This window comes from Haliotis rubra, unplaced genomic scaffold, assembly GCF_003918875.1.
Source record: "Haliotis rubra isolate DU_JTF1 unplaced genomic scaffold, ASM391887v1 Scf915, whole genome shotgun sequence".
Taxonomy (NCBI): Eukaryota; Metazoa; Mollusca; class Gastropoda; order Lepetellida; family Haliotidae; genus Haliotis; species Haliotis rubra.
In genome coordinates, this window is record NW_025767652.1 from 120,310 (window position 1) to 134,191 (window position 13,882).

At 38.1% G+C, this 13,882-nt stretch overlaps 1 protein-coding gene across 2 annotated transcripts; it reads left to right on the forward strand.

The window, feature by feature from the left end:
- The first annotated feature begins 10,060 nt into the window (after positions 1–10,060).
- Positions 10,061–12,281, forward strand: LOC124264231. 2 transcript variants are annotated; one of them, XM_046698967.1, is made up of 3 exons: positions 10,061–10,210; positions 10,566–10,774; positions 12,144–12,281. In XM_046698967.1, exons 2-3 carry the CDS (start codon positions 10,577–10,579, stop codon positions 12,267–12,269), a joined length of 324 nt encoding a protein of 107 aa, XP_046554923.1. In that variant the 5' UTR covers positions 10,061–10,210; positions 10,566–10,576; the 3' UTR covers positions 12,270–12,281. The 2 variants fall into 2 exon arrangements, with proteins under 2 accessions (XP_046554923.1, XP_046554925.1); XM_046698969.1 differs by having other exon boundaries at positions 10,570–10,774.
- The last annotated feature ends 1,601 nt before the right edge of the window (positions 12,282–13,882 follow it).

Here is a 13,882-nt window from a genome sequence, read left to right on the forward strand (position 1 = left end):
CATGATAATTTGATATTTTTTAACCTGTCGAAGAAACCATGACATGATTTCAAGGTCAATGTAACCATGGTAACAGGGATCCTCTCATGTAAATCAATGCATGGTGAACTTCAAGGTTTTATCCACCTGTCAACTAAGTTTCCATTTGATTCAGATTTATGCAAAAATACTGTACATTAATGATAAACCCCACTTCAGTAGCACTGAGCCTTGTCCAAGAATCCATGATACCTATTTCTAGGTCTATTAGGAGTGGGTATTGCAGAGAATTTTCATATTGCGATATATTGCGATGCGGAAGCATATATTGCGATATGTATTGCAATATATTGCAAGGATTATTTTTTTAACAAAACTACGTATAATCGAGTTAATGCTTGATTATAAAGCAAAAACACAACAAAATCACTATGATTGATTAACCTTTTATAAAAACTTTTAATCATGACAAAATAAAAACGTAAGTAACATTTGGCACTAATGAAAGAGGGAAAGAACAATTAAAAAAACGGAAATATCCGAAGATTTCCGAGTGTTACGAAGTTTTCCGAATGCATAACAAAATACCGGTTTTCGATCAGCGTATCGAAAATACGTATCGTTTTCATGTCTGAACCGGTTATATTGCGCAGCCCTAAGGTCTATGTAGCAATGAATGTCTCATGTCAATCAAAACACAGAAAACATCAAAAGTGGGATTGTCATTATTAGGTTTATCTTGCAAATGTCTTTTAAGCTTTTAATTTAATTCTGATTTATGCAAATCTACTGTTATTAAAGAATAAGTGAGTGAGTTTAGTTTTACGCCACACTCAGCAATCTTCCAGCTACATGGCGGCGGTCTGTAAATAATCGAGTCTCGACCAGACAATCCAGTGATCAACAGCATGAGCATTGATCTGCGCAATTGGGAACCGATGACATGTGTCAACCAAGTCGGCGAGCCTGACCACCCGATCCCGTTAGTCGCCTCTTACAACAAGCATGGTCGCCTTTTGTGGCAAGCATGGGTTGCTGAAGACCTATTCTACCCCGGATCGTCACAGTTCCTGTTATTAAAGAATATTTCAGTAGCAAAGTTTGACCCAAATAAGGACATAAGCATATGTTAGTTAATACATCTATTATTTGATTGGTAATATACAGCTCCATGGTCTGGCTGCCCAGCAACATCCTTCTTGCTCAGTCTGTAAAGGTAACACTTCTTTCATGAATTCGATGCAATACTTTATAGTTATAACAAATTAATGAATTTCTAACAAATTTGACATTTCAAAGACTTATCTCCTGAACTGCATTTCTGCTAACTGTTCTCTGTACTGAAAGGAAACAAACACTCAAACTATATGCATTCTTCATGTTCCAAGCCTTGTAACACCTGACCTGGACACATCTCATTCATAATGCACCCTTCTACAAGCAAGCAGCACCCTCCGGGTGAGTAATGTGCCTTCACTAATCTAGTCAATCTCTGCTAAGTGCAATATTGCATGGAATATGAGGCAGAGCCAGCTGGGTGGGCGTAACACATTACAGACAGATTAGGTTTCAAAATGTATGAATGTCTTATACAAATTCATATTTCATCTCACACATTGCATTAATAGCACATCTAGGAGGTGGGTACAGATTTCAACATAGCTGGGAGTGCTGTGAAATCTCTGTGCTGCTCTATCCTCAACACTGAAAGGTTCATCCTGTGCATTTAGGAATCAAGACAGATTGTCTGCATCATGTTCTGGAGCATTGGAGAGGATTTCTAAACTTTGTATATCTGACTCCACAAAGAAAAATCTAGTTCTTAAGAATCCTTATCTGTCAGCAGCGAAGTCCAGGTGTACAAACGCTTGACCATGTCAAACACAATGTATTTCTGGAGAGGGGGAAAAGATGCTAAATCTGTGCCTTTCCTACAGAAGCATGTTACATAATCCTGTTCAGTAAAGGCTCTGTGTTGCCAGTTTGTCAACAATCTAAGGGCATGTGAGTGGCTATTGCAGTAAGTTTTAACTGACCAACAGGGTCAGAGAAGAGTGTAAAACACATGCATCTGTCCCGTGAGTTATGCTCTGCAGGCATGCCCAATCAATGTATTGCTGATCGTCAACCCATCTTAAAACCCTGGTGTTCTTCAATTTGACTATATTTGAGATGGTGATCAGGTTTGAGCTTCAGGGCAAAGGGAGGGAACTCTGAAGTTGGAGCTGTACTGCCATGCATGTGGATGAGCTTTACTGTGGTGAACACTGAATACTGTGGCCAACCTGAGTTTGTAAGTATCGTAACAATGATTTATGACGTCAGCAGCATCTTTTAAACAAATAAACCTAAAACTACCAAATTCAGCACGCACAACAAGGTACAGTCAGATCCACCTGAAATGGTGTCATGATTTTGTAAGGTCATTATGTGTGAGAAGCAAGTGAGATCATTGTGGGTAGAAAATAACAGAGGGAATCACATTGCAGAAAAAATACAGTAGCTTCAATGTTTGAAATATGATATTTGATAACCTAGACTCTGTGGAAACTTTCCATTTGTTTCAGCTTGAACCGAGAATCCACAACACTGAACAGTTCCGTGTATGAAACCTTCAAGAGAAAGTCATTTACGAGAAATAAATCGTAATGTCTACAATGAAGATGATACTCAGACCTAAGGTGCCATTAGACCAAATCCAAACAATAATCCTCACTATTCAGTTCTCTCATGAGATCCGCTGATCCTATCGGACACTCCTGATAATGTCAAAAAGAAACAATCACAGCTAGTTTGATTGCTAATTTGATCCTCTCCAGTCATTTGTTGATTCCCTATGGCCATTGTCTGATGTTGACCGATCCACAGAATGATGCATACCGGTGTAAGGATCCAAAAAACAAACCAAGCCTCTTCACTTTCTTGGAGAAAAGAGTCTGAGATCTTAATTATCCTTGATGATCAGATGAAGGACAAAATAGAATATCATCATACCTAGCAGGATCCACTGACACAGATCTCATTCTACAGAGCGGACTGACGAGTTAGCCTGGTTGACAACTGGGCAATCATGTCTGAATTAGTGTAGCATCTTTGATTGAGGATGCAGGTAACATGGAATATATTTTCCTTAAATCAAAGACACATCATCTACATTGCATCACTGCCTAAGCATGATGTTTGTAAAACTTTAAATAACTGCACTGATACCTTATGGGTAAGTATTGTCATATGTGGACAATCATCTCTGCATTTGCGGAGGTACAGATAAGCTGAGCATCTGCGTAAATAATGCAAATATTTATGTGAAAACTCAATTCCTATTAACCCATTAATGCATATAGTCCCTTTTCGGGGACAGGTACTTCAAAAGAGCATTTCTCTCCTATTGTTGAAGATAGAAATCTGCAGTTTAGATGTGAAAGAAGCTGAGTAAATTGTTTAGTGATTGAACCATTCACATTACTTGTAGAGTTTAAGTTATTTAAGCATGGCCACTTCCAGTGGCAAGGCAGGTCCCGCGCCAATTCGGCGAAGTGTGAGGTAAGATGATATTTTTTAGTGATCCCTATTTTAACTATGTAAGATCATTAGAATGTGTTTAAAACCTTCGTTGTTCAAATAGATAAATGAAATGAAAATGGTTTGCATTTTTTCCATACTCAATGTTCTGCCAAAGTACCGTCCCAAAAACGTCCATCAGCTATGATGTTTAGTTCATCAGAAAACATTTTATGGGATCAAGAATGCCCATGAAATGTTCAGGTTTCAATTTGTTACTGAAACCTGATCAGTTTGGTTTATTCCATGAAGGCTTTCAAATGAAAAGAATCAATTTTAAGATTTAGGATCTATTAATTCCCCACCTAAGTCTTATAAATTACCTAATTGAAGTTCAGTCATCTGCATATCGTCCCATTTTTAGGATGCACTATTGCAGTGTAAAACAAGAAAAAATTGTGTCCAGGGACACGGATGCCCTGCTGACATTCATAAGACATATAAAGATCAATAATTGAACAAAATTCACGAACAAGTTCAATAAACATCTATGCAACTATGACATGCACACCTTTCGAGTCTCAATGAAACAAATGTATAAGCTTAATCAATTCTGTTGAGCAGTTTTTGTGGAGAAGTTGATAGACTTCATCCCCTATAACACTATATTCAGAGAAAAATTCAACAAAATTTATTCAAGTTTAAACGGCATTAAAATTGGAAAAATAAAGAAAATCTAAAATAAAAATATGAGATGCACACCTTTAGAGTCCCTATAAAGCACATGTGTAATCTAAAAGAATTCCATAAAGTAGTTTTTGAGAAGTGGATAACTTACACCCCCTGTTGGATGGAACGAACACTGGCTGAATAGAACAAAATTCAACTAAGTTCAAACATCTGTAAAAGTGACAAAAGTAAGAAATTGCATAAAAAAATTATGAAATGCACACCTTTAGAGTCCCTACAAAAGACATGTAGAAGTTCATTCAATTCTGTTGAGCAGTTTTTGTGGATAGACTTCATCCCCTATTACACTATCATCATAGAGAAATTCAGCAAAATGTACCTAAGTTCAAATGTCTCTAAACTTACAAAAAACAATAAAATAAAAAAACAAAATATGAGATGCACACCATTAGAGTCCCAAGAAAGCCCATGTATAAGTTCATTGAATTCCACAGAGCGGTTATGGTGGAGAAGTGGATAGAATACATTCCCTGTTTCGGACGGACACCGAGGGTAACCCTATATGCCCCTGCCATATATGGCGGGGGCATAAAAAGTATGGAAGAAATTATTTACTGGTAAAATGACACCTCATTCCTTTCACTGCTTGCCAAAACAAACCAGCTCACAAAATTTGATGAAAATCTAAGACCCTTTGCATAAATGGGTTAAGTCTATTGCATACAAGTACGCTTGAACTTTTGTAAATACTCAATAAATTTGATCTTACATGCGAACAAACAAAAATGTGATAGAGATTACCGAGGACATATCAAATAACTGAGGTATATTGAGAGATTCTATTTCCGCACATGAACTTGGCAAGTTGCAGTCTTTCTTATTGTTTATCATATTACAGATCAAATACAAATAACAAACATGTAAACCAACATTTAAACTTTATCATATTTTTACAATTAATGGAAAATGGCAAAATACCCAATTGAGTTTGAGTGAGGTGGGTACAATTTATTTGGTTACTCAAATGAAAATCAGGATACCCAATTGAGATGAACACAAGCGAGTACATAACTCAATGACCCAAACAGTTATCTGTAGCTCTGATATGTATGTTAACATCATATTTGTGGTGGGAAGTGTTTCATGTGTAGGCATCATATGAATTAGTCCAATCAGTTACACTTTCCATTCTGTCGTGTTCACATGTGTACATATTAATATTCATTAAAATGACTACTCAATTTCTTCACATGTGATTTGTTTGATTGGCACTTGCACCACTTGAAACAACGCTGTGTGATCCTCATGACGTTAATATAACAATCTGCAGACCCCACTTGCCTAAAACTAGAAGGGTAAACCCATTACATAAACTCCGGACACTGTGTGTTTGTTGCAACTGTACGAGGTAGGCCTCACTATGTCCCTGTGATGATACTGATTCAGAGTTGCTTCCCTTTCCATACAATGACAGATGAGAAGGTTGTAAGCAAACCACAGTAGTTTTATCTAACTATATTTACATGTAGTTTGTGTCGTATAATAAGAAAGTTATTAACTTACTTTAGGTAGATCAAATGATATCAGAAAGTGATATTTACTTTTGTTTCAATGAACATCGCTATTGTAAGATATTTTGTATTCATAATATCAAAACTCACCCCCATGTTTGAACAGAGCATGATTCCGAGAATGTGTGTGTCACATGGGTAGTGACAAATGAACACGATGAAGGCGCTTGGCCTGCTGCAAATAGCAACACAGCAGATCTCTTTAATTGGCATGGCTCCTGCATAAACCCCAGAAGTGGCAACTGCCTGGACCAAATAAGCCTTCAACTTCGCACAGTTTCTTTTTATAAATACCACCTAGTTAGACAAAACTAAGACTATCAAATTGAAACAAAGTTGGCACACCTTTGGCGCAAGTTTCAAAAAGGTGAACCACAAGGAAAACGTCAAACACTAACGTTACACTGGCGGGGAGGTCAAACATGCCCCACATGCAAACCAGGCTTAATAACTACATCATAACATCACATTTAAGAAATTTAATACTGCACTGTCTTCAGAATGTACCTATGGCTACCCTTAGTAGGGGAGGTAACACGGAGTGGAGGCTGATATCATGGGGTGCTTATAACCAATACAAATAGATTTTATACTTGTACAATATTTTTATTAAAACATTGTTACAACTGACACAGATTTTCAGCAGCAGAAAATACATATATGTACCCAAAGCAAGGATCTCTTCTGAAATGAGAGGAGAGATGACATTGCCATGATCTAAAGCACTTTCATTTCAACATTATGTGCATAACGAACAAGGTTCAATTGGGTTCAAATATATATTAGCTGGACCAGATTATACACCAGGTCTGGGATGTATTACATGAAGCTGTTAAAGGTCATGTGCAACGTAAAACACAACTTTGCAGATTCTGATACCTTTCGGTATGGACTTACAGCTTGGGTGAAAAGTGGTTTCAACAGCTGTGCTGCGCTGCGCTGCACTGTGCTCATGCGCAGTGAATAGGTTCACGCAGCTTGGAAGGCGACATTTCAAAATGGGAAACCTTCGGCTGTATTTGATGTCAGCTATTTTTCTAATGTTTTGTTGATATTCCACATGCAGGACTGACTGACTGACTGAGTTTGGTTTTACGCCGCTTTTAGCAATATTCCAGCAACATCACGGAGGGGGACACCAGAAATGGTCTTCACACATTGTACCCATGTGGGGATTCGAACCCGGGTCTTCGGCGTGACGAGCAAACGCTTTAACCATTAGGCTACCCCACCACCCCCACATGCAGGAGCTTTTTTTATTTTATGACAGTAGATTACCAATTTAACTGTTTATATAATTTCATTTGACTATTTCACCACATGTTCTTCTTACCGAGTCATTTTCTCAGTTCGATACTTAAAAGCAACGTCATTATTTAGCATTGTCAGAATGTCTAACCGTGATATAGATGTTCCTTTGTCACAGACAAAACTCAATGTCTGTTTTATTGACACCTATGTGTCTGCCTGCCTGTCTGCTAATGACAATATGCAATACACAACTTCGATCACTGACCACATGCAATTTCAACTTAACACCTATCAGTCTATACACCATAAACAAAATGCATTGATTTATGGCTCGTGCACCCGAGTTCTGTGTCTGTCACATTATGTAATTACACAGACAGGCAGGTGTGATTCTTGTACACATGACATGTTATGATGTCTGTTGATTGCAAAATGTTATACACAATAAATGAGCATGTATTTACAAAACCCAACATCTCTATACATACACAAAGAGCCCTGAGTGTATCAGCAAATGAATCAGTCAATGAAAGTCTTCGTTACACTTAAGTGCACACCCACCCGCTCTGACTGGGTTCGGTATCCCGGGTGCATCGTTTCAAGGGAAGTAAACCCAGGTACAAAATATCGCCCTTTTGATTTGCGATTGTACGCTTATAATTTTGTATATTTGCGTTTTCATAATCAGCAATGTATATGAATAAGTGATAATTGTGTTTTAATTATGTTTTTGTTTTTTTGTTGCATGTGACCTTTATGACACTTTCTTCACTATACATCGGTAAGCCTTGTTCCATGAGTGAGTTTTGTTTACGCCGCACTCAGCAATTATTCCAGCTATATGGCGGCGGTCTGTAAATAATCGAGTCTGGACCAGACAATCCAGTGATCAACAGCATTAGCATCAATCTGTGCAATTGGGAACCAATAATGACATGTGTCAAATCAAGTCAGCGAGCCTGACCACCCGATCCCGTTAGTCGCCTCTTACGACAAGCATGGGCTACTGAAAACCTTCACGGGTCCCTTGATCCATGATGCCAGTATGAAGCGTCTCATACGCAGTTTTACTGAAGTACTTAGGACACTGAATACAGAATACAGGCAACTCTTCTTGTTTATGTTAAACATGTCCATCATGCCATGTAGCACCAACATACTTATTCCACATAAACATTAGAAAACACTTGACCTATATCATTTCACTCAAACCATTGCTAAGGTAGAACAAATACCTTATCAATATGGCTGAAGAAATTTGGTATTCTGTGTTCTACTCATGTTTTTAGATGTGTCATTTTAGAAAGATCTTTGTTATGTTATATTTCTGAAGCATCGATAGTGCTGGACTGAGACATTGACAATGTTTGTGCTCACTCTTTTTGATCAATATAACTACAAGACACAAACGACAAAAGGCAGAATTATACTAAGAATTATACAAACACATTTGAACAAATAGCAGCTTCATCAATGTTTAAAAGCTTTGTAAATATTCCAATTATGGGCATATTTTTTGCATATTAAATTGTTACAACGTTTGCTGTATCAATGTGATCGGTTTTGGAGGACAGTAAAACGTGATTGGGTTGCAGTATCGACAGCTTCAAGTACTTTGATCGGATGTGCTTGGGTTTGTTTTGCTTGGAAACGTGCACAGGCTTGTGAGTGAATATCAAACATGGCGCTTCAAACTAAAACTTACGGGATTGGACAGTCCTTGAACCGTTTTCAGATTTATGCATATTGGTGTGCTGATTTCATGTGCAGCCTGCTGTCGGTCAAATGGTGGTGGTAGGTGTATATTCTTCTCGTGGAAATCTCTCCACGATTTACCTGTCAGAGGACCCGCCATACTGTCAACTTACAAATATATTCAATTTTCCATACAACTAATTTCATACATTTCAATATATATATTGAACATGGAAGACAAAAAGAGTTTGTAATTAATAATTAATTATAAACATATTTTTATATGTTTGCAAAATGCAACAGCAATTGTTACGTTATCTAATAAAAAAATGGTATTAGATAGTATCTTAAAAAAATACGCAAATGTACATTTTGTATAGCAAATACTACGGGAAAAAATGCTTCCTGTTGTTCGGGTAAATCAAAAACCAACTCACAACTGAAACAAGACCTCTTGTCCAACATCCATCTGACCATGCATACACAAAAGTAACAAATACTAGCATACATACAGGTTCTATATGGTACAATGTGTTTATATTCAATACACACAGACTGAGAATAAGATATATATGTACTAGTTACACTTACTAGTCCCCGAATATCAAATTCATGCATTAAAACTAAAGGAGACACGGCTTCAGTTGACGCTTGTTTACATGATTCTGAAAAAGTCATAATATTCTAAATATGACCAGTTCTCCATATTGGGGCTAAACGATGCATGTGTCTAACACTAAAACATGAAGACAATTAATTGTCTCATTCGACAATATTTATGAGTGTTATTTTACAATATTATAATGGAATATATAATTTTTGTCTTAGTTGCTGAAAAGAAAATACTACATGGAGTATTCTTAGCTAGGACCCGTTTTAAATTCAATTTGTACTTCCAGATGCAAAGAAAACACACAAGAATTTAAGCGACAATCTCATTTAACCCTCTCCTAAGTATAAACTGTTAAGTAGTCGTAACGAACAAAACTGGCTTCATATTTGGGATGTTGTCCCGTATCTGTGTAAGTGAAAAGTTTTATTAGCTGTCGTATCTTTTGATGTTACTCTTGACCAATTTCTAAATGTCATTGTTTTGGTTTTTTCATGTCTATCTTTTCACGACATTCCATTCCATTTCCGCTTTATAATAATACTGGTTATGCTTTTGAAGTAAATATGATAGCGCAGACACACTGTAAGCTGGTTCCCGGCTCCCTTTGCGCGCGCCACCTTGTACATATGCGAGACGGGGGCCCAGCTTAAGACACGCTGGAGCGATTAGACTGGTTCCCAGTTTGTTCCCGACGGCCGGGTAGGTGGAGCGATACGGGAACCAGTCTATATAGCGATAATGCGTGTTGTGAGGAGCAATTTGATTGGCTATTAAAATGCAATGGCCGCGTCCATCAGTTTAGCGTGACAGGCGTTTGTACGCTACCAGTTACCCTGTGTGTGAAGTGACAAGTGTTGATCTGTCACATACTGTCATCTGTCAATAGCGAAGCGAAGGCATAGAATTCAAGGTAATGTAAAAAATTCAAAATCTTCATCTCGCTGTATTGTTACAATAAGACTTTTAAGCAAAAGACGTACAGTTAAAAATAATGTTGTTATGGCCACAACAGAAAAGTCAAAGTTTTCAGATTGTGAAAAGATGCCACAGGTCAAAGGGCAATTTTTGTCACAAGTGGAATATTAGACATTTTCAATTTGCTGAATCAATGAATAAAATAATCAGTGAGTATACAAAATGAAATCGTCTACATGTAAAATATGATTTTTGCCGCACTTCCCTTATATCCACGAATCAAGGTTACACGAGTGTATAACAAACTGAAATTAGTGATATCCAGAACATGAACATTGTCTTTTTTGCAGTTAGTGCTGGTATGGCAGCTGACCGGTCAGAAGCCTTCGACAAGCTCCGGCCAGTTTGTGTAAGACTCACAAAGGAACAAACAAGTGAGAATGTGCTGGAGGTTTTGCAAAATGTGAGGTCAGTTCAAGCTGAAGTGCTCCAGGATCTGCAGGAGTATGTCCTCTTCCCCCCTGAGATTCATCGTCAAAAACCAGACACAGGACACTCTGTAAGTTGAAAATGGTGGCAAACATATACCATGCCGTCATATGATTCTGTGGTACTTACATTTCCGTGGTATTTTCTAATGACATAATTTCTCACGAGCCACTCACCAGATCGTGCCACCTATCAATTGTTTACGTTCATCAGTTGATCGGCACGGGTCTGAACAAAAAATGTTCTGACTTTCATCAATTTGCGTACGTACAGTCATCTACTATTAAAAACTAATGCAACTTTATGTCTAGTACGTAATGCTTTTTTTGCGCGATCTTTGCAAACATTTTCTATAAACTTACTCAGCTTCAAAGTTTTCCAAACATCGCTCATCTGCAAGCTGATGTCATCAACAAAAGCAATCATGTGACCTAAGGGGGGAATCCCAGCTCTATTTTTTAATCTATAGAAGCCCGATAGGGTCATCTCTTAAGTTGTTTTTTCACTTTTCATTTCACGTATCCCGTATCAACTCTACATATTTTATGAACTGGAAATGTATGCTGAAGAAATGTGACTATTGTGTTAATTCTACAAAATTGTTTACTGTATTACAATTTATCAACTTCAATATTACTGTAAACCTACATTGACACTCCCGGATTGGCTGTTGACAATGTGTGAGATTGTGACATGTGCTGTGCGCCCGTAATTTGATCTGAAGGAAATACCACGGAAACATATGACTTCACCAGAGTTTGTGCACAACGGCCGCCTGTCATCCGATACGGGCAACAATGAACTTCTGAATGACAAAAGTGCTTTATTGACATTAAATGATACAAAGGCATGTCGTCTAACACTATATTATGTTTATATGACTTGGCAATATGAGCGATCATATTCATAGTCATAAATTTCTTAAACCACGGAAACCAATCACGCGAGGGTACTTCAAGAATACTGGCTAGCATATCGTGGGAAGGATGCATCTTATTGGGACATTAACTAGATGTAATTTTGTAATAAATAATGCCTTTTTGAGATTAAAATGGATGAGAATTATCCAAACTGCTTTTATGGCATAAAACAGGGGAGATAATCCTGATTGTGGTGATTCAGTGTTGATACATAGGGGATACTAAACGACCTTCCGTGTAATACCATTTTTATTAAACGAGTTAATGCTTTGATACCAAACGAGCGTACGCGAGTTTGTTACTAAATCTTTCACGAGTTAATACAAATGGTATTTCACGGAAGTGAGTTTAGTATTCTGTTTATTACTCTCCAACATAAATTGATAGAAACTGTGTAGAGTGTGATGACTCGAGTCATCTTTCCGCGAGTCAAGCAAGGTCTAATACCAGTAAGGTGTGCAAGTATTGCTGGTAACAAGCATGTTAGTGTTGGTGACAACAAGTGTGTTTGTGTTCTAGGAAGGAGGACGTCCTCACTGCAGTGTGCTCCTGTGTGGGGCACGTCCTCTCGCACACATCTGTCACCCGCTGGGAAATGTTCCAGGACATGTTCACCACCTTCACAGCACTGTTGGTTGCCCCTGACGATGAGCGAGGCAGAGGTTGGTACTCAAGTGTTAAGCTGAGGAAACATTTCTAAGGCAGTGGTGTTGGAAAAAATAGTGCATGTTGACAAAACTTACAATGTAAAAAAAACAAAACGGTTTTGTACAATCAGCATGGGAAGAGCCCTAACTTAAGCAATTCTTTGAAAAGTAAACTTGCAATAAATTTGTTTCCTTTTGTCCAGTTTGAAATAGGTGCCAATGGTCACCATGGTCACTATTTAGGCAGGGTGACCAAGTTCTTGTACCGTTATGAATCACAGGCATCAACTTCATTAACTCTTCGTGTTATCCAAAATACTCTAACAAGAACACACAAAGACATTACCAACCTCTTGACCAGCTTTGTGTGCTATAATCGTGATGAATATGTTTTCATCTTTGCTTCTGTTGTTCATTATCAAGTTCTGAACTGAGTTTTACAGGCTCAAAAGAAACAATGAATTGAATATGTGTAGTCATTTAACCATCTTAAAATACATAAGTACAGATACATATACATTGTCTTCAGGGAAATTCAATTTGGTTTCCAAGTACCATGGAAACGTAACTCCAGACTTGGCATGTCATCAAATCCTTACTGATGGACACATGTCCTGTTATTGCATGTTCAAAGGGTTTATTGTATATCTGGACTTAAATTTGAATCAATTATTAGTTCTGTTTAAGGTTTATCTCAGGTGTTCAACATGGTGTTTAAACTGATGTCACCAATGGTGGCTGATAAGGAGGTATTGAGAGGTAGGTGTAACAATGTCACCACTACAACCAAGTCGAAGGATGTGAGGCATTAACTGACCCAGTTATGGACTGCTTGCCTATGTAGGGTCCATGTAAAGACTGTCCCTGCACCCGTTTGTCTTTTCTGCAGGTGGCCCAAAGATAGGGAGGCTGATCTGAATCTGTATAAGACCATGATTTGCGCTTGAATCTGCAACTTGTTTGCCTCTTTCCTACCTGGTATCACCATATCTCTGTGCAGGATAGCTACAGGGGACACCAAGCAGGGTCATGCTGTGTTGTGTGTGAGTATCTGTGTGTAGGATAGCTACAGGGCACATGCTGTGTTGTGTGTGAGTATCTGTGTGTAGGATAGCTACATGGGGACATGCTGTGTTGTGTGTGAGTATCTGTGTGTAGGATAGCTACAGGGGACACCAAGCAGGGTCATGCTGTGTTGTGTGTGAGTATCTGTGTGTAGGATAGCTACAGGGCACATGCTGTGTTGTGTGTGAGTATCTGTGTGTAGGATAGCTACAGGGGACACCAAGCAGGGTCATGCTGTGTTGTGTGTGAGTATCTGTGTGTGTAGTATCTGTGTGTATGTATGGAAGCAGTATATCTGTTAGAAATGGCATGTGTAGAAATATTCACGGAAGCAGTATATCTGTTTACCAGTATATCCCTACCCAGTGGCATGTAGAAATGTGTAGAAATATGTAGTGGCATGTAGAAATGTGTAGAAGCAGTATATCTGTTACCCAGTGGCATGTAGAAATGTGTAGAAATATGAAATGTGTAGAAATATGTGCTACCCAGTGGAAGCAGTATATCAGTATATCCCTACCCAGTGGCATGTAGAAATGTGTAGAA

Coding starts and splice junctions, on each gene's coding strand:
- LOC124264231 (XM_046698967.1), top strand. CDS start 10,577: ATGGCAGCTGACCGGTCAGAAGCCTTCGACAAGCTCCGGCCAGTTTGT. Junction 10,775..12,143: donor AACCAGACACAGGACACTCT/GTAAGTTGAAAA, acceptor TTTGTGTTCTAG/GAAGGAGGACGTCCTCACTG.